General features: G+C 41.7%; 1 protein-coding gene across 2 annotated transcripts in view; it reads left to right on the forward strand.

Moving 5' to 3' along the window:
* The window catches only part of DCX (doublecortin), an 86,457-nt gene that overhangs the window by 56,690 nt on the left and 13,801 nt on the right, over positions 1-15,966 (forward strand). The window contains exons 4-6 of one of the 2 annotated variants that reach the window (XM_049827271.1): positions 975-1,077; positions 5,016-5,153; positions 15,038-15,132. In XM_049827271.1, coding sequence (XP_049683228.1) covers positions 975-1,077; positions 5,016-5,153; positions 15,038-15,132 — 336 coding nt within the window. The remainder of the gene's footprint in view (positions 1-974; positions 1,078-5,015; positions 5,154-15,037; positions 15,133-15,966) is intronic. The other variant, XM_049827272.1, reaches the window with a different exon arrangement.

Consider the following 15,966-nt stretch of genomic DNA (forward strand, 5'->3'; position numbering starts at 1 on the left):
TTTCATCCTATACTTCATCTCGCAACTAATTACAGAGAAGTAGGACAGAAGACAAAGACACAAGCCTGATGTGCCCTCGTGTCCCAACAGTCAGCCCACCCTTTGAGTAAGATTTATCACTAGAATGTGCTTTTCAAAGTCTTTAGAACTTCCTCCATTTTCCTTGTTCCTGTATCTAATCAGGTATTTTGCTTGGTTTTTTGTGATGAATATTGGTTGTTCACCTCTTGATTTTGGTAAAAATATTGTTAAAACAACAAGTCCATCATCTGTAGAGTAGTAGGGAGAGTTACAGATCTCTGCCAGTTGAATATGAGGACTAGCTCCCAGCATGATGGCATTTTAAACTTTTCTCCTGATAGCATGCTTCCAGTGACCTGCCATGCATTTTCAGATTTCCAAACTCTCAGACATCCAGTGGATCTGGAGCTCCCACATCTTGTGCTTTACTTCTATTTGATGCTGCAAGGCAAGGCACAGGTCTGGAGCTCCAGGTACTGCAAGATACAATTTCCCCCCATTTAGAATGGCAAAAAAGAGAAGGAAGGTATTCAGAGCCATTAGCCAGCATGACCATGTCTTCTGTTTATCTCAAACAGCTTTCTGCATCCTGCTTTTGTGGCATGGGGGGCACCCCTGCTTCTTATTGTAGCAGTAGCTCGGGAATGCCTGTGTCATTCGTTAGGGTGACTAAGGTATTCTGTCAGCTCCTGAATGGGTTGCAAATGCCATACCTCATAGAATTTGCAAGGTAGTTGGGATATTTTTTTCTCTCTTTTTTTTAATTACACTTTTACGCGTGACTTGCGCAGAGAAATTGCGTGTTGTGCACCAGGCTTACGGGAAGTAGGACCAAATTAGCATGGGACAGGGGAAACAGTGGAGAGGCAGCTCCCTCCTGTTTAAATTAAAACTAAGCCACATCAGAATGTTGCCAATTAAAAATAAAATGAATGACTTTGCTCTCTCTGTAGGTGACCTGTCTCCACGATTTCTTTGGGGATGATGATGTGTTTATCGCCTGTGGTCCAGAAAAATTCCGCTATGCACAGGATGACTTTTCTCTGGATGAAAGCGGTAACATCAAACACACACTACTCTCCAGTCTGTGTTTTTATTTCATTTCCATTCAGTTGCTTCTATCAGATAATAACGCTGCATGTTTTTGTTCTGTTTTTTAAGACCTAGTACATAGAATTTAACATTCTTCTGTGATACTTGTACAGTCAGTGGATATTATAATCAAGCAAACACTGACTGAGGTAGCCCAAGTCAGAGTAGATGGACTCCTACACCATTTGACATTTACTGCAAAATCAGTTTTATCCAGTTGCAGTCAGATAGAAACATTTTTCTTGAGAATTAAACAGTGGAAGGACTCTTGTCCTTACATATACATGTGAATATTAAAAAAATGGGAACAAGCACAGCTAAAAGATAAATCACTCCCTCCACTGCTTTCTTCTGCTGATTCAAAAAGCAGGGCAATAATTCCCTTTTTAGGGGGGTGACTGGGACAGCATCATTACTTGTCCCTGTTACAACTGCAAGCACAGATTTGTAATAATGTGAGTCTCTATGATCAATTAAGCCATGAAATCTTTGATTTCACAGAATATACAGAGCTTGCTTGCAGGAGCTACCACCTACCCCACCTGGCAACTGTATACACCGACGGGCTGTCTGCTGCTGCCAGTGAGTGCAGCAAGTGTAAATTAATGTAACTGTGACCATTTAAACTAGAAGAAAATGTGGTCTCCAAACACTCAGGCTTATTTCCCAAAGCTGTAGGTATCCTGTATAAGGAACAGGAGCCCCATGCTCTCTTACATGCTTCAAACTGGCTCCACATTGAAGACCAAAGAGGACTTTTGCTGTAAACCAGGAAGTCAAACAGCCTCTAATCTTAAAACACTGAATTTTTATGACTCCTTTGCAAGGCTGATTTTATTTGATGCTGGTACTTCTGACCTGTGTACTCCAGATGAACCCATTTGATGGTCTTGGGTAATTGAAAGGAAGTTTCCAAGTTCAGCTGAAACTTTGCAGGCAGAGAATAAAGCCTGTGTCAGGCTGGGGAAGCGATCTGTAACCTGAGCTTCATATTTTTTTTAACACTCGGCAGTTGAGTCAGCTCCACAGGGAGTTCCACACTGTAAAATAGTTTGGATGCAATCCTAGCAGAACAACTTGATGGGAAGCCCAGCTCTCTGCCTACACTCCTGGTTACTACTGGTTTTTCCAGCTTGGATTTCTCTAACAAAAATAAGCCAAGCGTGCTGTTGGGAAGGCACCGAGTAACTGCAGCTCTCAGCGGTATTTTCAGGGGAGTAGGGGTGCCCTGCACCTCTCAAGAAGCAGATGAGGAGCTATTAACAGCGTTTTCCCATTATACAGCCATCACCCCTCCTTGCTGTAAGTCAGATGCTGCAAGGAGAACTGCAAGTCTTGAGGTCTTGCAGATGAATGTCACTTATTAAAATCTCCTCTGTCATGGGGTGCTTTTTCGTGCCTGTTTGGATGACGTGCACTTGGATTGCTGGTTATTATGTTCACTCTGGCAGGACATCAGGAAACAAAGTGAGAAATAGCATAAGAGAGGATTAAGTCATCTTTTTCCTCATGACTGCCCACCACAGCTTCCACCCTGTAATCCCTGTTGCTGAGCACCTTCCAGATGAGGTTGCTCTGTCTCGTTCATACCCACTGGTTTCAGCATCAGCCCACGGAAATGCCATGCCCCCCGTGATGTGTAGAGGGCTGTTTACACTAACTTCAGCACAGCCAGGTTTCCACCTTTCAAAATGTCCAAATGCTCACTGATTGCCTTTGGCGTACCGACGCTTGCCAACGGCTGAGCTGGAAAATGCAAAGCTGAGTTTCTTTTCAAGGAATTACTCCTCTGGGAAGAAAATAAAATTGAAAGCTTTTGAAAAGACGCAAGAAAGTATTTTCACTTTTTAGGTTTATTTGTTTAGGGAGTAATTCAGGTGACTAAACGCAGATGTCTGACACCATTTGAGACCCCCTTGGTTTCTGAGATACCCACGTGATATATGATTGACAGATATCACCCAGGGACACCAAGAGACCCACTCTGCTCCGGGTAGGCTGTACTCTAGTGTATCTCACATAGCAATTGGTGCCTATGCTGGGCAAACAAATCGTGCTCTAAGATCAAGATGTTGCACTGTTTTTGTTTAACAGCTATATGTAACAGCCTTGACTGCAGTGACTGAAGTAGATTTTTCCCCATGTTTTGGCTTGGCTGGTTAACACCAGGAGCAGTTATTTGCACACTCTCCCTAGTGGCTATTTCACAGTGTCTCATCAAACACTATATTCTTTAGTATAGAGGAGGGATAGTCTACCTTCCACACCTCCCCCCCCACCCCCCCTAGTCATTACTGCTCTTCATGTATAAAATATTGGGGCTATATCAGTGCTGGAGCGCTACAAGCCTTTCTCTGGCATCATCTGTGAGAAGTCAAGTACTTTGAAAAAAACCCCACACCCACACAACTTTTTCTATCCCTGATTTACAGTTCCCAAAATCCATTTAGCAGGAGAGAGAATAAACTCGCTGTAGGTATAATTATCACCATGCAGTATCCTGGAGCACAGGGCATCCTCTCTTCATCTTCTTGTACTGCACGACCCAACAGTAAAACTCTCATGCAGACCATCTGGAAAAAGAAGAGACTGACTCTTGACTGTCTGAGAATGGCGAAAGCCTGGGGAAAAATTTAAGGCATTTACATTTTCACAGATATACTGATATATAAATAAATAACACATACATTTAGGTCAGGCAACTTGTTTTCAGTTGACCAATTATTTATCAGCTATGTGCTGCCTTAGTTGATTCCCATTACGGAATCCAGTCAAGAAAGTCCTCAGTCCAGCGCATGCATGCTGAGCTGAACTTTTCCATAAAAGATTGTCTGTATGTGGAACATCTAATTCACGTCTGTAAAAAAGACCTGTTTTTCACATCTTGGTGAGGCCAATCTGTTGTAGGAGATGAGGTGAGACCAGTTAGCGTTTGACAAAAAGGAAATCCCTTTTTTATTGCCTTCTTCTTAACTGGGTTAAGTTAATAACTTGAGGGGTGGAAAGTGCTTTTTCTGTTAGCTCTCAATGTAAATAAACCCTGGTTTTGAAGATCTGGCATGCCTGAAATCCTGGGACACACAGAGGTTTGTTAGTATTGCAGTTCCCTTCTGCAGGACACTGTAGATCATGTTTACATTTTCCACTCTTCCTGGCCTATTTATTTTTTAAGAAAACATAGTTGGGGTTCTCATCTGTTCATGTCTTTAAGTACATAAATCTACTAGACTTGTTTATACAAACCTTTCTGAAAGGGATGAGTGGCCAGGACAGAGGATGTGTTTTGTAAAACCATTTTGTCTTCTTTGCTTTCTGCTTCTGAAAAGTTGCAGCATGATGAAACCACAGAAGAGGTTGATTCAGGCTGGATGAAAGCCTCCTGGGGCAGATGTCCCATCTGCCACTTAGAGACCTTTATGCCATGCCATGAGCTGTTTGCTGGCTTTCTGCACCTACATGGATTGCACTCATCATTCCTACTACTAGGTCTTCAAGGAAGGGTTACAGCAAATTAAATGGCCTGATTCTTCCCTCAGTCTATGTTGACCGTTTACATTGTGCTCACCAGTTGGTGTGAACCAATGCAAGGGGAAGGGCAGAAAATCTTTGGTAGGACACAGGTACGGAGATGGGCCCTGCTAGGGAGCCAGCCTGATCTTGACGTATGCTGTCTCAGCACCTCCTTTAGACAAGCAAAGCTGTTCTTCTTTTTGCCCTCCCCCTAAAAAGCCTCATTTCTGCTCTGGAGAAAATGTGGAGATACCAGCTCTTCCTTTGCCATTGATGTTTTCTACAGCTCTTTGGAGACGAAGCACTAAGCTGCTCATGGGTGTTTCATACCTGGTGTCCATAGGCAGCAAGAGTAGGTAGGACATAACCACGGTTGCTGTCTGTTTCCTTAGAGTGCCGGGTGATGAAAGGGAGCCCTGCGACGGCCACGGGCAGTAAGTCATCTCCCACCCCTCAGAAGAGCTCAGCAAAGAGTCCAGCCCCCATGCGCCGGAGCAAGTCTCCAGCCGATTCAGGTAACCATCAAGACGGTGAGTGATTGTTTTCTGGTGTCTGAATATTAACTGTGCTCAAGAGAAAAACATGTATTGTGTGTCTTTGGATACGTTGACCTTGGGTGTTTGCTTATGAAATTTTGGCATTTTTAAAAAACAAGGAGCTGCTGCTAGTGTACGGGGGCAGTTAATAAATATTGGAGAGGAATTCTCTGGTCAGTTCAGTGCAGTTGTGGCTTTAGGTCATACCACCCACAGTCTCACAGCCTCCTGCCCTAACAAAATTTTAAAAGAAGTTTCCATTTCACAGGCAGGAAATCAAGGCCCACAGTGCTCCCATACATTCCCTATAGATACAGACTGATTTAGAATAACCTCCTGTGCAAAGAAAATGTTAATTATTGTACAGGTCAGAAGTGTTCCATTCTAATCATTATTTAAAGAAGATGACTGACCTTGCAATTGGAGAACTGGTGATGGGGTTATTGACGTGATACTGAGACATTCATTCAGTAATAGAAGAGAAGGAAAATGGGAATCCCAATTTGCTGCAGCAGCTTGCACCCTTTGAAATGCCTCCCTCCCTCTTCAGTAGCAACTGGATTGGTGGTGTAGCACACCCAGACAGCCGCAGAGCCTATAAATTAAAGGCCGGGCTGAATATCACACTTCTGGTAATTAATAGTTTTCAGAGTAATGAAGGAGAGGGTGGATCTCTAGGTGTGTCATCTGTCTGCCCATTTTTTTCCAAAAGAGAACCAGACATGGCCTTTCACTAAAATGGCCAAATCACCAAATAAGCACTTCAAGATTCCAGGAAAGCTTCATAACTTAAATTCAAGTGACCTACAGTATTAACACAGGTGATATAAACCAGAAATTGCTTTTCACCTTCACAATAACACATTGCATATTGCATGTGAACACCACACAACAGTTGACCATGAGTAGATACTGGATTACTGGATATAAAATTTTCCTGACAGTATTCAGAAAGATTTTCCCCAGGAAGCAGTTAATTTTTTTAGGGTCTCCTGATGTTCTTCAGCTACTTAAAGAACAATGTGAAATTGGTTGGCACATGCCAAGACTGTGATTTTAAAAAAGTTATTTCTCTCCAAGGTGATTCTGCATTCATAGAGTTTTCCTTCAAGATTCCAGGCTTGCCGTAATCTAAAAAGCTTTCACAGTCCCAAATGCGTGGTAAAGTTGCGTAGGTACTTTGAAGGCATGACAGAAAATATGTTCATTTAAAAAAACCTAAACAACGCGCATTCACTGATCTGATAGTCAGCTCATGCATCAGTTGTGAAACAGCATTTAAACCCTCTCCATAAGCATCAGGTGCTAAATACCACCAGAACTAGACTTATTGCATGAACATATAGTCTAATGTGAAATGGCAACTATTGTGTTCCTGATTTTAACTGATTGAATGACTCACAGGAACAAAATGGTGAGTCATCTGATGAAGTTTAATGAACACAGTTAGTAAAGCCTTTCAGAAGGAGATTAAAATAACCAGAAATGCTGAACAATAGCCAGCTCCTGGAGTTAAGGCCAGTAATGAAGGACAAATCAGGTTTCTTTAATCCATCTAGACAAGGGTCTTTCGTACTTTCCTGTGATTTCAATACAGAAAAAATGGCAGCCTGTCCTGCTTAATGAGAAGGAAAAAAGACTGAACTCTTTCAGTGCTGGAAAGGTAATCAAAGACCGTTGTTTTCTCAGGACAGAGAGAAAAAAGAATACCATCTCGTGTTCTTGTCCCTTGAATTTGTAATAGAGTAAGAGGTTTACACATTGCTTAAGAGTCAATATTTACATTTAGCTGGATTTTGAAATTATCACATTAAAAAGGCAAGGAATGCTGAATGAAGCCTGATTAATAAAAGATGATCTGACCCTTTTTTTTTTTTTTCATAATTCTCACCTGTTTCATTTGTGAAATGATTTAAAAGCAGTTTTATTTCAAGGATATTAAATATTTTTGCTATGCATTTGATCTCCTACCCATTTGTACCTTTTGTCTTTGCTGTCTTTCATTCTGCTATGGTTGTCATATCAGAAGTTGGTTTCCTTGATTCTATGTTGTTAGTTTCTGTTCTTTTCAGTTCTTTTCCATGTAGGTTTCTGTATCATTTTTTCCACCATAGTCTCGAAGGCCCTTGTGACATATCTGGGCACTGATGTAAATGCAGATTCTGAAGTAAATCTCCATGCTGCTTGTGTGAAAGAAGTCTGAACCCTCCTCATTAAAAGCACACCATAGTTACAGAAAAGGGTGTTATCTTCTTCCATTTCTCATCCTAATTTTTCCATTTCCCTGTTAATGCATATGGGAAAATGGTATATTATTTATCAACAGCAAAAATGAGAATGCAGTGGATTGAGATGTGGACAGTGGTCCACATGCATTGCCCACAGAGGCAGCTAAGGCTTAAAGCAGATGGTGCATGCACAACTGTGTCTCACTCCTTGGCAAGACCTTCGATGCTGCCAGCAGGTAGTGGACAAAAGTAGTAAGTCACTGTTACAGCACAGAGAGAACAGAAAAAACTGCTTCAGCAGAGCTTGCTAGTGCTAATTCTGAGGATGTAATTTTGACAGCATGCAAACATTGCATCCGTTTTCCCTTCCACTCACTGTAGGAACACTTCTGATCTTTATGTGTCAACATAAATAAAACAATTCTTATTCAAAGCTCTGGAAATGCTTTGTGCCCAAGCAGCTGCTATCCTCCACACAGGCTGGAGTACCTGGGGACTTGTGTTTTATTCGAGTCTCCTCCACTGACTCATTCCGTGGCTTTGAGTACATTGTTTAAGCTGTTCATGCCTTCTTTCCCAATGGATCATCCAAGACAGTGTTAACCAGTCTGTATACAGAGCTCTGTAACCTACCCATGGAATCATGCACAGGAAAGAGCTTCGAGGCTCTTTATTTAGGGCTTTTTGTGTATTCTGAAAGCATTTGGAGAATAATATTGCTAAAACCAAAGCTATTGTCTCACAGATTGCCAAAGACAAAAGACATCTCCAGCAGCAGAGTGACTGCAGCATGTGCTCCAGACCTTCCAAGAGAGGCAAGCCACGCTCTAGCAAGGCCACCACCTACACTCCAGTGGATCAGAGACTGCCCCAGCAACCTGCACACTCTAACACATTCAATCCTGCCGCAGTAAACTGTCAGGTTATGCAGGTGAATGAATACAACTGTGTGGCCTGATGCCATGTTAGCCATCATCACAGACTGTGTAGATTCCCATTTGAGCTGATTTATTAGCCTGGAAGCTTTCTATATAGGGATCTGCCTTCTGTGCCAGGTGATCTCCATTCATCTTTGATACCCTTTGCTCCTTCTGGTTTTGGCTATGGATTTAGTGATCTACTTCTCAATGAGAAATATTGATCCGGGTATAACTAGATTTCTGGAAGAGCCACAGAGAGAGTGTGCTGCAAGCTGGAGTCTAGTTTCCCCTGATGGCACCCAAAGCTTTGTTCCTGTCTGTGGTCCCTGGGGCCACCTCTGAGTCAGAACGACAGCAGAATACAGAAGGAAATATATGTAGCAAGTCTGTAAATCTAGCACTGAAAAGGAAGCAGCTTCTAAGCCATTTAATTGCTCCTATCACCAGCTAGATGTGAACTGTAATATATTCTTTGATTGTGCTGTTACAGCAGTCCTGGTAGTGTGCCGCCTAAGTAAGTGGTCAGCTCCCATTCCAAAATAACAAGGATTAACATGGAGCAACAAAGAACACATAAACAAACTACTTTGTTAAAAAACGTCAGGACAAAAGGCTGTGCACAGAGTGCCAGTTCCCAGCTGCAGTGATTTGAGGTCACTGGTTGAATTGCTACCTTCTGCCGGAGGTAATTTGCCTCCTGCCTAGATGTGTCATGGCCTCGCTGTGAAAAGCTCAATTCCCTCTGGGCAGCCAGAGACCTTCAGCTCCAAGGATATTCAAAAAATGAGGTAGCTAATCCACAGAAACATGTTAAACACTGTTTTCTTGGCATAGCACTTTTATCTCTTTATTTACCATATAGTCCTTTAAATGAATATGAAAAGAATGAATGAAGAATGAAGAAGTGTCTTGCTATAAGCAGATGGTAACAGACCACAGTCCTTATATTCCCAAGGGGAATCCTTTCTTCCTTCTCTCATTAACCCCCAACACATATATATACCTTCTCAGCAATGCCAGTGTACTTCTGTGTTGATCCAGCTGTTCCTCCAGCCACTGTGCTGATCATTCCATCATGGGGCTGTTTTCACCTCCTGGTTCAGTTTGAATGGAAGGCCCTGGCTGCTTTGCCAGCAGTTCCCACTGGGCTTCCAATATATCCTTTAGTTTCCTATCTCTCTGGTGCTGGAGCTGTGATGCAATCTTTCATCTATATCCTCCACTGAACTCTCCTAACAAGTTGCTTTCAGCAAGGTGCCTTAGCAAAATACAGCAGGATTTTACTTCTCCCTCTACAAGAATGTATCCAGGTGCCTTTCTCTTCTCTGTCTCCCAAATGTTACCTAGCAGACCTGAACTAGTTTCTCACGTATCGGATGTGAATTGAGACTGGAAGGGATTCGTGTCTCTATCCTGCCTTAGCTGAGCTTGGGTTGTTGTGTTTTAGTATGGACTGAATATGCAAAGAAAGACAAAGGCAAACTAGAGAAAATCCAGAAGAAATTTCCTAGGGTTCAGAAACTTAGGGAGGAAAGGTTGAATGAAATGGACTGATTCAGCATAGAAAAGAGGAAGATTGAGAAGGGACAATTTAACACTCTTCAAATGCATTCAAAGTATTAAAAAGAGGACAGGACATTGGTTTAACCTTTAATACGGGATATATAGATCAGATATTAAGAACACTTTTCAATTTTAAGCATCTTAGTCACTGGAGCAGGTCTCCTAGGGAGCCTGTGAGTCCCTGTCAGACTTGGTGCTTTTAAAAAATAAGATCTCTATTGGGCATGACCCAAATGCATCTGATCCCAGTTTAAAGCACAGAATTAGAGTTACAAAGCTTCTATGGTTACTTCTAGCCTCTGTCTTTCTTTCTGTGAAGTCAGCTTTGCTAAATTACATAGCTTAGAGCAACAAAATCCAGGCTAAACTACACCTGCAGTATACCATCCAATTCCTTCTCCTAACATGACAAAGGAAAACTGGGCATAAGGAGATAAGTCCCTGTGCTGCTGCTATAGTCCACGAGATTTAAATGGGGTAGGGTCAGCATGACATTTGGCAAAATTTCTTTAACAGATCAGTCCAATAAGAAGTAAAACCAAACAAAAGACAGAGCTAAATCTCAGGGGAGAAATACAGGGTAGAAGATAATGATGTCATTTGCCATTACTTCTTTGTTAGGAAAATACAAATTTTTCTTACAGAAATGCACATAAAAACCAAGGGTTCAGTTATATAGATACATGTGCTGTGATAGGAGAGTTTATGATTTTTAAAACCAGCGTGATCTTAGTCCTTCGCAGTACAGAGCCACAGGTACCTGAGCTGAAATTTGAAAATGTCTTCCCGCAGCTTTGCCTTGATTTGGTGCAGGAAGCCTATGAACGGGGCTATGAACAGGAATGAGGCACTGCTGCAGGACTTTAATTTCTCAGTCCTCTAATGGAAGGGTTTGGATAGAGGGACAAAAGCATATTCACAAGGCAGCAGCAATTAGCAAAACAGATACAGAACGTCAGTCTGTCCTGACTGCAGATCTGGCTCCCCAGGGTCATTATATATGAATGTGTTAAAAAGGCAGCAGATGTCTTTTGGATTGCACACAAGATAGAGCAGCTTGTTATCCCACTTGCGCTTACTTACATTCTGCTAGCTGACAATCCACCGTACGCATCCAGTGGAGAGATCACCCTCACAAAACGTGATGAGAAAAGGGTGCCAACACCGCAGAGCTGAGTGCTTGGAAGTTAGGAGGTGCCTGAGCAAAGGATGCCTGTGCAATCTGAATTCTTCCACTCCTGGATTAACGCTACAATGGAGTCTTTATTTTTCCCACAGGCTTCTTGTCCTGGAGGGCAGGATGGCTTGTGCTCACTAAATGAGCTGCTATTTCTACATTTGCTTTATGCTGTCCTTGTTCTGGCTGTTGCCTCTCTTTATTTTCTTGGTGACACTTCAAACACTGACCTGGAGACAAAACTATCCATCTGTTTCATGGTTCTTTCTCTTTCTCTTGTGATGTACAAGCGTGTGCTCCTCAAACTAGGAACTCGTCTGCAGAACCCCCGGAACCCCAATGGAGCAAGGATTATTTTACAAATTGATAGAAAAAGAGATATCTCCACACATTTTGAGCACTCACTGTGATCCTTGGGCCCTGCTTTTTCCAATTCTGTTCATAGATAGAAATGTGAGTTGAAAACATGGACCTCACTCACCTCATTTACAGGTCTCAGTGCTTATCATTGCTGGAAATTCAGGTCCAGAGTCCCAGTCATCCAAGCAAACCTCAGCAATACTCAAGGAACTATTGCATGGGAGAAGTTTGGCTAAAATATCTGTGGGAGAAACAGGCAGAGAATTCAGTTCACCTGGATCTCTCATAGCCATCTCAGACATGACATGATGTGATGCTATATTCTCCATCCTCCCTCTCACTTGCTGGACAAGCCTGGTTTATCTCCCGAGTATAAATTGTCTTGTGCACTGAAGGAGGTAAGGGTCCTATGAAAAGAGGCAGTGCATGTGTACATACAATTAAAGGATGTGTCATATGCACAAAGGGGCTTTAAGGTAAATTGAGGTTGCAAAGCAAATACAATGCCATAATTAAGACGTAATACACAAACAATAACGTGGTGGAAAAAACCCAAATGAATTCAAATGAAAGCTGGTTATAAAGAATGGTTTCCAATAGTCAAGCTTATGTGAAATCCTTAGCTATCGTAAGTCATCAGCAGATTTTAGTGGAGCAGCAGTGTTATACACCACCTGGGATCTGCTCTTTGCCTCTTATTTTCTTGCATTTGAGTTCAAAAGAAATGTGTGCAAGTTTGATTAGGAACACTATTCTTCATTAGCAGATATATAGAAAATTAAACTGGGCTTCTTAGTTGCTGCTCCTGCTGCAAAATTCTTTGTGAGTATTCGTAGTGATATATATCCGTCTCGTTGGATTTCTGATTTGGATGTCACATCTGTTTTTTCATTGGTGCTCATAAAATATTAACATCCCTGCTGTAGCACTTAGAAGTCTCATTGTATTAGGGAATTTCTGTCCTTCCCTGCAGCAATTACATCTATTTGCTGCACACTGACTGTTAGCCGTTCTAGTCTTCCTGTTTGTGGAAGGGAAATTTGGGTTCTTTATAGAGCTGTTAAGTGGCATTCTTCATCTTAGGAAGGATTACTTCCTGCCTCAGGATCACTGACAATTGGAAATAAATAAATAAAGAGGCACATTAGAAATTAGAGATGGATTCTAGCTAATACAGATTATATTAGTACTATTGTACCCCACATTTTCTTTAATAAAAAACCCAAAGTCACTTGCTGAAAAAAAACATAAAAGAGATCCAAGTTCTTTTTTTCTGAATTGCCTTCATTATGTGGCATATAGTTAGTGAACTCTACTTTTTTTCCCACCAACTTCAAGGGCAGCTCACTTTGTAGAACTGGAGCAAAGTGAAGAGTGGCATGTCACAGTGCAGGGACCCATGTGTAACAGTTTCTGGGTTTCCATAACTAGTTTCCAGCCCCCCCCCTGACCAATAAAGAATGGTCGGAGTGGAATGGGGAGGTGAAGGGTCACTCTGTTCCCCGATTATCTATAGATCATTATTTCTACCACCTTTTAAGAAATACCTATTTCCTCAGCGAGGTGCATTTGTAACGGGGAAAAAGCTATCCGTGATGAATAGCCCGCTCTTCCCAATAGTGCCTTCTGCAGAGAAATGATGGATATGAAGACAGAGGGCCCACATCACCATGAATCTGTTAAGTCTGAGCTGCTTTAACATGCCAGCAGCTCCTCCTTTGTCCTGTGGCTTAGAGCACATGTTTCCTTACACTTACTTGAATTCACATGTATGACCTCTACTTTTGGGCCAGTGATACTACAAACCTTAACTGCCCCCCTCTTTCTCACAAGAAGATAACAGAGAAGAGGAATGCAGCTGTCTTAGGCATTGAAGCAAGAGTTATGCCGGTTTTGCTGTTGAAAATACAACACTCACGCACCTTCTTCATCTTACTGTACGATACTTTATACATTTCTTAGGTCTCCTCCAGACACTCAAGTACTTGTTTAATTTTAAGTAACAGATTTGCATATTCAGCTATTACAATTGAAAGCGTAAGTCCCATATGCTGAAATCATCCATCCTCCTGTGCGCGTGCCTTTACAGTTAGAGTAATGGTATAGAGAGATACTGGGCACTTAGAGAGCAGGACAACAAGCCTGCATCATTATACGCTTGTCTGTCTCTCTCTCTGTGAAACATCAACACAATTCAAAATGCTTTCTTTAAGAGGGGTAGGGATTTGTACAGTTATCTGGAGGGCTGGCAACACTCTTGCCATTTAAGGAAATGACAATCAAAATACTTGGGGTTTAGTTTTATGGCTTGTGCTGAATACGTTAACATCTGGAGTAGGTTTTGGAAATGTCACTTTCTGTAGACTTGATTGGGCTATGTAGTTTAATGCTCATAAGGCCTCCAGCTTGCTGCTGCTTGGATTGCAAAAAGAGAAGGCCAGAAAAGATAATATACTTGGACAGAGCCAGCATGAGTTTGAATTTCCTTCCCTCAAGTAATGCTGCTTGTGCTGATGGAGCTATGTGTTTACAACCCCTGGTAACAAGAGGGTCTGTATCCCTGGAGTTGATACACAACCTATGAATGACCAAGTTCACTATGCGTAAGTATGTCCTTATGAAATATGTATTGTGGCACCTGGCAATTATCAACGACGTTAGCTTACTTCAAAGAACATCAGTGGTAGGAAAAAGTTAATTTATCCTTACTCCATTTTGGTTTCCTTCATTTTTCTGCATAATATGCTATTTACTTTGATTCCTTTTTAGTCCAATAAATGCGTAATACCTTGCCCTGACATAGACCCAGGGCCCTTCACTTTAACTGAAAGCCAGGTCTGTAAAGGCCTCAATGAACCCTTCCAAAAGCTGTTTGGTTTAAATTAATCATATTTTTCTAAATGGAGAATAGCTATGTTTTCTTCAAATCAACAGGAACAAACAAAGCAACCCCAAAAGCCAGTTTTGATCTTTGCAAGAGGATCGTCGCTTGATGTGATTCTCCTGTTCCTCTTCCTGATGGACCGTGTTCACTTCTCTGGTGCAGGCAGTGGAGGAAGAGCAGAGCCACCTCTGGCCTCTCCCCAGAGCCATGGACAGGGACATGCCACCCTGGGCTTACACCAGGGCTTCAGGAGGGCTCTTTTGGTCATTTAATCCCAGCCACAGCTACCTACATCCAGGGCATTCCAGGCAGCTGTTTGTCTAATTTGTAATGTGAATATTTGACATCTAACATTTCTTGTGTAGGACCCAGGATATCTGCAGCCTCTCAAGACCTTAAACGCCATGTGGTTTCAATTGTGTTAAACTGTTTGAGAACGTAGAAATTACCTTTCTGTTTTTCTGGGGATGTTACCTTGGATCAATTTGGTGAATATTTGTAGTGTAAAATATTGGTCCTTCAATATATTTTGTATTTCACTGTATTTTACAGTCTATTATCCTGAACAGCTGAACACCTTAAGTTGGATGCATAGCCGTGGTGTTCACTTGGGTTTTTTCTCCTGCCTAACATAAATAATCTATAGCTTTTCTGTGTTGAATGTTTGGATACCTTCCATCTCCCCAAAGGAGAAAGATCTTCCTCTTGCTTATCTGACTGCTAGCTTCTGTCTTGTTTTCTGACAGCAAATGGGACCTCAAGCAGTCAGCTGTCTACACCCAAATCAAAGCAGTCCCCGATCTCCACACCTACCAGCCCAGGGAGCCTCCGTAAGCACAAGGTATTACGTTTCTTATACCTTACTACATCTGTTTCTTCCTTAGTCTACTCAGATTTGTATGACGTTTAAGTTATGGCCATATTCTCTGGAAGCACAACTCCTTATGTTGAAACAGTGGAGAATTTGGCCCATTACCTAAAAGGGTTGTCACTTTGAGCTCTAGCAAGATGGTGAATAACAAATCATTGGCCTGTTTCTTCCACTGGAGTTATTACTGTGTGCTGGAGATCATCCATATGGATCAGAAGAGATAACTTAACCCCGAGCTTGTATCACTATTTGAAAACATTCACAAGTTATTGATGGATATGATCTTCATATAAATCTTCTCTTGAAAAGCCTTAAGTGTTGGCAAATCTGGTCCAGATTTGCAGAAGAAATGCAAATGTTACTGAAGCTCTAAGACATCACTTTAGTGATGCTTCTCAAGGATTTTTTTTTCTTAATTATTTAAGGCCATCCTCTGTTTTACAGGAAATAAGTGATTTTTTACATTTGGTGTAATAATTGTGCTCTGGTACGGTAGCTGTTTTTCCTAGTAACAAACAGGGTGTCTAACAGGTAGCATGGCATCCTAGTACAGATCAGTAAACCCGTGCCAGCTCATAGATAATTCATGTATTGATTTATTTAAAAGGTATAGTAGCAGTCACAGCTTTTTATGTTCCTGTTATTCAATGCCACTCTGCGCTGAGTCCATATTGGCATTTCCATGGGCTTTCTCATTTCTGCAATAGCCACGGTATTGCTTCCAACAGTCTTTACTGGATACGGAAATTGGAACTTGGACATAAATCTAAGTGTGAGAGGAGGTCAGTGGGATTTCTGTTTAGT

This window comes from Accipiter gentilis, chromosome 24, assembly GCF_929443795.1.
Source record: "Accipiter gentilis chromosome 24, bAccGen1.1, whole genome shotgun sequence".
NCBI lineage: Eukaryota > Metazoa > Chordata > Aves > Accipitriformes > Accipitridae > Astur > Astur gentilis.